Source organism: Silene latifolia, chromosome 3 (assembly GCF_048544455.1).
Source record: "Silene latifolia isolate original U9 population chromosome 3, ASM4854445v1, whole genome shotgun sequence".
Classification (NCBI taxonomy): domain Eukaryota; kingdom Viridiplantae; phylum Streptophyta; class Magnoliopsida; order Caryophyllales; family Caryophyllaceae; genus Silene; species Silene latifolia.
In genome coordinates this window covers 115,304,734-115,315,777 of record NC_133528.1, presented here as the reverse complement: position 1 = coordinate 115,315,777, position 11,044 = coordinate 115,304,734, and the positions used below count along the sequence as shown (strand labels likewise).

The window sequence follows — 11,044 nt, the reverse complement described above, 5'->3', positions numbered from 1 at the left end:
GTACTCCTGACCACATGCTCACCACACGGTTGAAGGGTTGCTCTAATACCACTTATAACACCCCGGCCCAAAACTTGGGTCAAGAGCGGTCCCTCATGGTAGCTTGTCAGGCTGTGTACATGACCCACAGATTAACACGGGTTATTTCCAGCGCATTTTATCCTCACTCATGCGTGTTAGAATTCATTAATCTCATTAATTTACATATTCATATATGAATTGATTTATTTAGTCATAAAATAAAACTAGATCTTATGCATGCAAACTTAAACAAGATAAGAGAAGAAATCGTCTTTCTTACTATGGGATTTCGGATATTAGGGCACCAACAAATTCACCTATTTGTTAGTTCTTGAGCTTCCTTATAATGAATGAACAAAGGTCCAAATTAGAACCTCTCCCAAAAGTATATACTCAAGGTGTTACTCTTAATAATTAATAATATTATGAACTAGTAATATTATTAATCTAGCTTAAAATTGACCCAAAATATTTATTTTATTCTCCTCTATTTCGGTTTAGAGAAGAGAGTTTTTGTGGTTTTTTTCTTTCTCTAAAATGTCTCACCAAATGTAGAGAATAATCAATTTTCTTACACTAGAAAATTATTTGTTGAAGAAGTGAATAATAAAAGAAAAGCTCTTGTCTTTTCTATGTAGAAAACCAGTTGGAGGGGGAAGGAGAGCCCAATGCATGGTCTTGTGTTCTTCTCAAGACAAGACTAGGCAAGCATGGCTAGTCATTAGGCTTTAATCATCATGTTTTCCACTTAAATAAAAACACAATATATCTTCCTTAAACTCCCTCCATTTTCGGCACATATATATATATAATGGGAGGTCCGTTTTATTTTGTCATTTGTCAATTTTGTCATGTGTCACATATTACATGACATGTTACACCATAATGTATTTTTAACATATTAAAAATCAACATATTAATAAAATATGTCACATACAAAATTCACTAGTAATTCGTAATTACTTGTACCAAAACGGTTTATCAAATTATAAATTACAACGTCTTGTATTTATAATAAATTATTCATTCAATTTCAATTTCAATTGTTTCGTAAACAATAATTTTATCTAAGTAATAAAACAATTCGATTACTTAGACCGTATCTCATTTAATCAAATTATAATAAGACACGTTAACTTTACTCACAAAATCACTCGTCAATTTTAAGCAATTTAATTAACTCGTATCGACATACGATTAATTAAATAATCAATTAAGAGCGCCACCCTTTAGGTATGACCTAAGGGGATAAACTGATCACCACCGTCGCACGACAGTAATGTCAAACTCTAGTCAGCCAATCATTACCGATATGTGTGGACCAGTTGACTGTAAAACATTACATCCCACATGTATTCTTAAAATGAGATTTAAACATGTGATCATTATGATCAACAGTTGTGATCGCATTATTGTCAAAGGACACTTATTCCAACAATCTCCCACTTGTCCTCGACAAGTGTGCGTCACCAATTCTCTTGTCCTATTACTATCTCCCACTCAATGCAAGGTGTCTTTCAGGTCGTACTTGCAAATGATCATATCGAGAGTGGTTTCCTCGATCTGGAGAATAACTGATTGACCGGAATTATCTACCATAGATACCTTCCGAGCGTGGCCACGCATTTCCAGTTAATTTCTCCTCGAGTGGCCTTGAGATATTGTTATAACCCTGACAAGGGGTGGACAATTCCTATCGCACTTATTCCCTTCGACTAGCCACAGCCATCATAACCCAAAATATGCCCATTTGACCCCATTTACGAAGGTCGTAGTAACATAAATCAAAGTTAATCTGAACCTGTGCCACCTTAGGCGAACAGTCTTTAGTCAAAAGAATCGACTCATTAGAATACTATAGTAGCTCTCACCACGACCAGGCTATATAAATTTGCCAGAACTCTATAAGCGGTCATTAGCCCGACAAATTGTTCCTAACAGTCTGCCTATGTGATCGACTAGTCATTCTCATACGACTCTATGGCACTTGAACTTGCCATCAATCGCATCACACTCTAGTCACTTCGAGACGTCACCTCATACAAGTGACTATGGGCAAATACTATGTTAATCCGGGTTCACTTTAACGGGGTTCAATATTGTCTCTACAACCCGTTCGGATGTAACAAAGTATAGAAGGAGTTTTAGATTTAAAAACTTGAACGACAAATGTGATTATCACATATGAATAGTCAATACCTGATTACTACTTCATATTTTTGTAATCCATTTTCATCTTATATGTAGTTGTTCACCTCAATGCAATTAAAATGACATATAACATGACTCATTATGTTAAGCCTATGAGAAGGCTTTGGTTAGTAGGTTTTATCAACTTCTTGTACCTTACTCAACCTTACTACATACTCGGTTTCCTTTGTAGTGTATACATTTGCATTACAAAACTTCCTGAGTACGTGTCTAGATCCAATCTAGACATAAGCTTTCTAGCCTTAGAATAGCTCCCACTGTTTTCACAGTGTGCGGGATCCATTCCTCTCGCACATCTCATGATTGCAAGTGTACTCAATTTCCGTTGTAAGTATATCTCATTGTTCTTTATTGCCTAGAACGATTCTAACAAATCCATTTCTTAAATAACATAGCCACAATGGTTCCTTAACCATCTTTAGGTGTTTTGAATACGGTTTTGTCTGAAACCTTTCGCAATCTAAATTGTCATTCGTGTAACACCCTTACACAAATTAGTTAATTGCATCAAAAACACTTAACTTTCCATCCTTAATGCTTCCTCAGGCACTTAAGAATAATCTATATGGATACTTGGTAACTATTACTTAAATTCGATTTTGAAACAATTCATCATACTCAAAGTATATGAAGTGTTGTACATCATTACTCATTTAATTGAACCGGCAGCGGAAGCAAATGGAATCAATCAAATATGTTCAACTTGATTGAACTAATCATGAATCTTATCAACATAAGACTTCTTATTTGACGCTAATATCATGTAGATTTATCTCCATAAATCCGGATATTAAAGATGTATTATATTACTCTAAAAGTCTTAAATCATTCTCAATGATCAATATGTCATCCACATATAAGACTAATTAAAATTACCGTAACTCCCACTAAACTCCATGTATAAACACAACTTCTCGACTTATCGAGAAAAGTTTTATAACATGATCAAAACATTTATTCCAACTCATTGATGTCCTACTTAAGACCCTCTCTTAAGTTTCACATTATCTTAGGATTGCAAGAATCTACAAAACTCAAGATATGTATTGAATACATTCCTTCTAATTGAAGAAGTGAGTTTTAGATTCACTCGCTATATATCTCATAATGAAACACAATCCCTAAGAAGATCCAAATAGACTTAAGCATTTCAACTAGTGCAAAACCCTTTGCCACCAATCAAGCTTTGATATCTAACAATTCACTTGGAATTTATTTCGGATTTTCATGGCTCTAAGCCTTGTATTGAGTTGTGACTTAAACATTCTCATGTATGTCATATATTCATTACTTTCCAGAAGTAACTTGAATCAAACAATTTCTTTGTAAGTTGTAAGCTCTTTACTTTCTAAAAGTAACACGAATTCATCATCTTCAACAAGTGAAACAAGTGATGAGTTCAACCTCCTAGGTTTCGAAGAAACAACGTCATGTAGCCAAGAAAGACCGGTTTCTTGCGACATATAATTTTTGACACAATTCTTTTGTGGCTCTTGAATAATTCTTTGTGGCTCTCTTGAATAATTTCTCCCACTCTGTCTTCTAGAAATAAACTTGTATTCTAGAAAGACAGCTTTACGAGCCACAATCCTGTTGTACTCGTGTTTATTGTAAGGAAAAATGAGCATTTGTTTCTTGTGTAAACTTACAAACATGGTACCCTACCATTTCATATCTCATATGATTCGTTTTAGATTTAGTGGAAAAATAATTTAGACAATATGATAAAATCCCCAAAAGGATCAAGTAACTCAAGGTAACTTGATTAAAGACCAAACCATATCGAATAGCGTTTGATTTCTTTATCCAACCACACATTATCCCATAATGCGTGCTAAGAGAGATTAACTTGTGATACTATATCACATTTCTTTTGGCTTATATCAAAGTCTTCACTTTGATAATCCCATCACGACTAAATCGTGATTCTTTGAACTCTTTGAACTTCTTCAAAGATTTCTCTATTTACCTTATTAAGTGAACACATTAGCGTCAACTTAAATCGTTGGTAAAAGAAAATGATCAACCTATTTTGGATCAATGATTTACAACCTCGATCTCCTTTTCAACCAAAAGGCACGAGACATCTTGCTTTGAATACAAGATACGCATATACCATAAGATCTAATGGTTTCAAGAGTACTCGATAACTCTTTGCGTTCATCATTCCAGAATCTAAGGCTTAATCTTGGGTTACCAATTTGAGTCTTGCATCATCTTCATGATATATCATTCTAGTTTGGTTTAGAATATAATCACCTTGATAATGGGCTAGCCATACATCAAATCATGGTGTATAGGGTCACAAAAGTGAAACCTCTTTTGTATCTTAACAAGTTTATATTCTTATTTAGAGTTTATGCACTAAATAGTCACAATTAAGTACAACTCTAAACCCAAAAATTAGATTGAGTACACAATGACTCTATCTCTCAACATCATTGTTGCTAGTCGTCATATTCTAATCATCCTATGTATCAATTACATTGATGAAAACCACCACCGGTTTCTAATATTGACGAAGTAGTACTAGCAAAATTTATGTCAATCAAATAAACATTTAAAGAAGAAGGTCCCATTAGATGTCCCACAACTAACTTGTTGATTCTTTAATAATTTGGGGTAGTTTCCTTTCTAGCGTCCAACAATTAAGACAATGGAAACTTTATCGGTCGGGATTGATAGGTTTAGTATCGTTATTCTCAATAACTTTACTTTTAACATTACCTTGTATCAATTCCATTCTAATTTTACTTCTTTGAACCTTATCCTTTTCTTAACGGTTTAAGAGAATGCGCCCACTCATTTCAATGAGTCTTTGCTAAGAGAAGCAAAATTAAAATTCATGAAGACTACTCTTCATTCGTTTGTTTAGTCTTAAAACTTTCATTGAAGTGGTTGCGGTATTTTGGTCAATTGCGATTTCTAACAAATCAAGTCACCAAAATGATTTAACGTTTCAAAGTACTTAACTCAATTAAGCACATGAGAAACAATTCATTGTAAGTAAATATGTTAGTCAAGAATCAAAAACCCTTTTGATCACGAATAACTTTTATCTATACTCTTCACAAGATATCCTTACAATGGATAATACGAGGTTTTTAGAAGAAAAATTCAAATTTTGTCTTTAGGTACGATGTTTTAATGGAGATTTGAACAAAAATCGAAATGATATCGTATATAATTTGAGGTAAACAAATAGAACAATATGATAACGGAATAATGAAAACAAAAAACATTTATCGTTATAATAATACTTGTAAACAAGTAAAACATTTACATAGTGACCTCTACCCAACTATGATAAATGATTCCAAGATCCAAATTTATATTAACTTGGGCACGGTAGGGCCGATTCATCCCTTATCAATATAACTCGGTGGATTAACTCTTTAATCGATTCTACTTTTAGAACTCTTGGTCGATAAAATTACATTAATATTTATCTTTAGCCCAAAACACATCCGACAATGGTCGAGAATACTTTTGTTGAGTTCAACCCAAATTTCGAATAAATGTGTCCATGATCCAAATCCACATCAACTTGGGCACGGTAGGGCCGATTCATCCCTTATCAACATGAATTCGGTGGATAGACATTTATCACCCACTTCCCCTACGTAACAAGGTTTGTACCCCGGTATGGCCGAGCGCACTCCCTCACGAAATAGGTTTTCATGGTTTCTACTTTTTGGTAAGGCTAAGTCTCAATTGTTTATTTTAGCGAGAGGTTATGTCAATTTATTATCTATCACGTTTTAAGTGAACTAAAGCGGTGAACTACGATAATTGTAATTGACACGGTCGATAAACTCGATTTAAAATGCATGTCTAGTTATGGCGATTTAGCGATGCATGCAACATATAAATAAAATGCAAAGCATAAAAATAAAATCCTAGTATGGCCTTCCTAAAATAGTAAATATAATAAACTATTACAAATTCGGAAACCAACTCCTTTGGTCCCTTGAGCTTCGGTCTTGGCACGCATTTCAAGGCAACGCTTTCATTGATGGATCGCCTTCTCGAATGGCACCGTCTTCAAGGAACTCCGGAATAATTAAATTACAAAATGAATTACACAACTTCCTATTATACATTTGTAATTAAAATAAAAATAAATCTATTAAATTACAAAACGGTGATACGAGATCACAATAATTACAACCGAATCGATATTCCCATACATTTCGAGTAATACCAATTAAAACTAAGGCCATACTAAGTAAAAATACATAATTCAAAAATTACATAAAATTAAAATATGACAATCATAAATAAAATGCAGCATTATAATATGTATGAACATGCTAGATTTTATGCTAAATCGCCTTTAAAGAGCCAATATCGTATATTAATCAGTTTTTACGGATTTGCGTGATTTAAGCTTTTAAAATCACAAAAATTACAAAAATTTATATTTATGTACAAGTTAATTACCCTAACCATCTTAGGACTCAAAATTAGTCTCCACTAACATTTTGACAATAATTAACCTTGATTTCTTAATATTGTTCATAAATGGACCTAAAATTACAAAAATAAGCTATAAACTTCAAATTAAATTATAAAAATTTCAAATAAATTCGAAATTTGAAATTGAAACTCATGAACATTCTGGAAAAATACCATGACACTCATAATGTTCAAAACTTAGGTTAAAAATTTCGAAAATTTATCGAGAAAAACAATGTTGCGGTTTATCGGTTTTAACAAATATGACCATTAAAATATGAGAAAATTTATTTTCATCAACTTTTCACTTTTAGATCTGAAATATATGATAAAATGCAAGATGTGACGTTTTTCCGTAGTCATGAAGTATGTTTTAGCATTATTACTAATTATAGTCACTATTTATGTGATTTTTCATCAAAAATTCATAAATCATGCATAAAGACTTTATTATAGCCAAATATTTTACACACATCTTGTAAAATTGCATGTGACAACATACTAAATTTTGATGACCAGATTCGAAATATAACTCATATTAACCTATTTACCCATTTAAATACGATTTTAATTTGAAAAATCCATATTTCGGGCAAAACAACTCATTTTATTATGAAAATTTACAGGCCATCAGTAGATAATATATGTGAAAACATATCCAAAAATCAGTGAAAAATACGAAGTTTAGCTAATTTTCGTCCAAAAATGACATTTTTATCATAAAAATCACATTTTAATGCCAATATTATATAAAATGAACAATAAAATCCATAAATAAACCAAAATATCCTAAAAATCACTTAGGAACAGAAACTTTTAACATGCAAATTTATTTTAGGGTTTAACTTCATAAATCCAAATTAATTAGTTTTGTATGTTAATCATATAACTCGGAAAAACTATAAACCGATTTGCATGCAAACAACCTAAGGCTCATGATACCGCTTGTTAGAATTCATTAATCTCATTAATTTACATATTCATATATGAATTGATTTATTTAGTCATAAAATAAAACTAGATCTTATGCATGCAAACTTAAACAAGATAAGAGAAGAAATCGTCTTTCTTACTATGGGATTTCGGATATTAGGGCACCAACAAATTCACCTATTTGTTAGTTCTTGAGCTTCCTTATAATGGATGAACAAAGGTCCAAATTAGAACCTTTCCCAAAAGTATATACCCAAGGTGTTACTCTTAATAATTAATAATATTATGAACTAGTAATATTATTAATCTAGCTTAAAATTGACCCAAAATATTTATTTTATTCTCCTCTATTTCGGTTTAGAGAAGAGAGTTTTTGTGGTTTTTTTCTTTCTCTAAAATGTCTCACCAAATGTAGAGAATAATCAATTTTCTTACACTAGAAAATTATTTGTTGAAGAAGTGAATAATAAAAGAAAAGCCCTTGTCTTTTCTATGTAGAAAACCGGTTGGAGGGGAAAGGAGAGCCCAATGCATGGTCTTGTGTTCTTCTCAAGACAAGACTAGGCATGCATGGCTAGTCATTAGGCTTTAATCATCATGTTTTCCACTTAAATAAAAACACAATATATATTCCTTAAACTCCCTCCATTTTCGGCACATATATATAAAATGGGAGGTCCATTTTATTTTGTCATTTGTTAATTTTGTCATGTGTCACATGTTACATGACATGTTACACCATAATGTATTTTTAACATATTAAAAATCAACATATTAATAAAATATGTCACATACAAAATTCACTAGTAATTCGTAATTACTTGTACCAAAACGGTTTATCAAATTATAAATTACAACGTCTTGTATTTATAATAAATTATTCATTCAATTTCAATTGTTTCGTAAACAATAATTTTATCTAAGTAATAAAACAATTCGATTACTTAGACCGTATCTCATTTAATCAAATTATAATAAGACACGTTAACTTTACTCACAAAATCACTCGTCAATTTTAAGCAATTTAATTAACTCGTATCGACATACGATTAATTAAATAATCAATTAAGAGCGTCACCCTTTAGGTATGACCTAATGGGATCAATTGATCACCACCGTCGCACGACAGTAATGTCAAACTCTAGTCAGCCAATCATTACCGATATGTGTGGACCAGTTGACTGTAAAACATTACATCTCACATGTATTCTTAAAATGAGATTTAAACATGTGATCATTATGATCAACAGTTGTGATCGCATTATGGTCGGAGGACACTTATTCCAACAATGCCCATCCTCGGAACCGTCCCAGGAGGTCACCCATCCTAAGACTACTCCTAGCCAAGCACGCTTAACTGTGGAGTTTTTTTGCATGGATCACCAGAAAAGAAAGTACACATTGTTGATATGAGTATTACTTTCAATCCCTTTTAGCACTAGTCACTTATGTCTATCAATAGACCTCTTCAAGGAGGTACCCCACTCGAATAACGTCGTCAGTTCAGTGAATATTTTATGAGATGTCTTGGTAAGATGATCCATATTTTATGAGATGTCTTGGTAAGATGATCCACTATCACCCAGATCTTGTTATTCTCTTTCCGTGTTCTATGCAAACCCATAATAAAATCCATGGAGATAGATTCCCACTTTCATTAAGGCACATCCAAGGAATGTACGATACCTTTCAATCTTTTATGTTCACCTTTCACTATCTGACAGGTCAAACACCTAGACACATACTCAGCAACCTCCTTCTTCATCCCAAGCCACCAAAAGGTCTTGTTCAAATCATTCTACAGTTTGTCTCCACCTGGGGTGCACATAATAAGCTGTATTATGTGCTTCCGTGAAAATATCTCTTTTCAGCTCTTCATCATCAGGCACACACCACCTTCTGTCGAATCTTAAGCTTCCATCTTCATGAATTGTGAACCGAGAAGGCTTATCCTCCTCGACACTAGCTCTCCACATGGCTACCCATGAGTCCAACAACTGCTTCTCCCAAATTTCAGCATATAACTCGGATTCAGTTGTCAAATTACTAATCGTATCTCCCTTCTTGATCACAAATATCCCCTTCATCTCAACTTCTTCCCTCGATTTGACGCTTGACATAGCCATACACAAAGCATGAACTCTCTTTTTGCTCATTGTATTAGCTATAACATTTTCCTTGCCCTCATGATTGAATATTTCCATATCATAACGACTTACCAACTCAATCCATCGCCTTTGCCTCATATTCAACTCCTTTTGAGTATAGATGTATTTCAGACTTTTATGGTCAGAAAAAACTTTAAATGTACCTGTATATAAATAATGCCACCATAAACTTAGTGCGAGAAAAACAGCTCCCAGCTTTAAGACATGAGTTGGGTAGTTCTCCTCATAAGGTTTTAGTTACCGCGACACATACACGATAACTTTACCATTCTACATCAGTACACATCCCAACCCATTCTCTGTTGCATCTGTATAAACTTCAAAATTCTCACTCCCTTCAGGTAAAGCTAGGACAGGAGCTGTAGTCAAGCGCTCCTTTAATGTTAGGAATACCGTCTCACAACTCTCATCTCACTTAAATCTATTTTCCGTCCTCATCAACGCAGTCAAGGGCTTAACTATCTTGGAGAAATCTTTGACAACCCTCATGTAGTAGCCAGCCAAACCAAAACAACTCCTCACCTATGAAATATTTTTCGGTAGCTCCCATTTATAAACAACCTCAATCTTGCTTGGATCAACATACACACCTTCCTTGGACACTACATGTCCCAAAAACGCGACCTTCTCCAGTCAGAACTCACACTTGCTCAGCTTAACATACAACTGGTTATCCCATAATGTCTGCAAAACAATTCTTATTTGCTCTTCATGCTCTTCCTTTGACTTAGAATACACCAGGATGTCATCGGTAAAGACAACCACGAATCGATCCAAATAGGGACTAAACACCCGATGTAATACCCGTACCTTATGGGACCCGTAAATATACCTTAGAATGCGTGAGAGGACCATCAGATGAGATGAGATGCACCCGAGAGTGAGAGTATGACCGTACACTAGACCGAGTGTGACCTAGATAAGACCTAGTGGTGCTGCAGTATACCGAGTGAGTGTTTAACTTGATCGAGTGGTTGACACTCGCTCGAGTGGATGAGCACTCGACTGAGTGTGTGGCACTTGACCGAGTGTCACTGTGCAATACCCAATAAACACCAAATTCGGGATTACACCTTATCCTAACTAAATCATTTTCTCCTTCTTCCTTCCTACTCTAAACCCTCTCCATTCTCTCTTAAACCCCATAAACATATTCTTCCATGGATTTAAGCTTGCTCTAGGGAATTATTCACCTTATTTCTCATCCTTACCTCCATTGTAAGTCATGATCTAACCTTTATTATTTTGTAGTA

General features: G+C 33.8%; 1 protein-coding gene across 1 annotated transcript; it reads right to left on the bottom strand.

The window, feature by feature from the left end:
* Positions 1-9,416: 9,416 nt before the first annotated feature.
* LOC141649538 (uncharacterized) lies at positions 9,417-9,869 on the bottom strand. The gene has a single exon (XM_074458225.1). It carries the CDS (start codon positions 9,867-9,869, stop codon positions 9,417-9,419), a length of 453 nt encoding a protein of 150 aa, XP_074314326.1.
* Positions 9,870-11,044: the final 1,175 nt, after the last annotated feature.

Excerpts from the sequence above, each read along its gene's own strand:
- LOC141649538 (XM_074458225.1), bottom strand. The coding sequence starts at position 9,869 with ATGAGGCAAAGGCGATGGATTGAGTTGGTAAGTCGTTATGATATGGAA.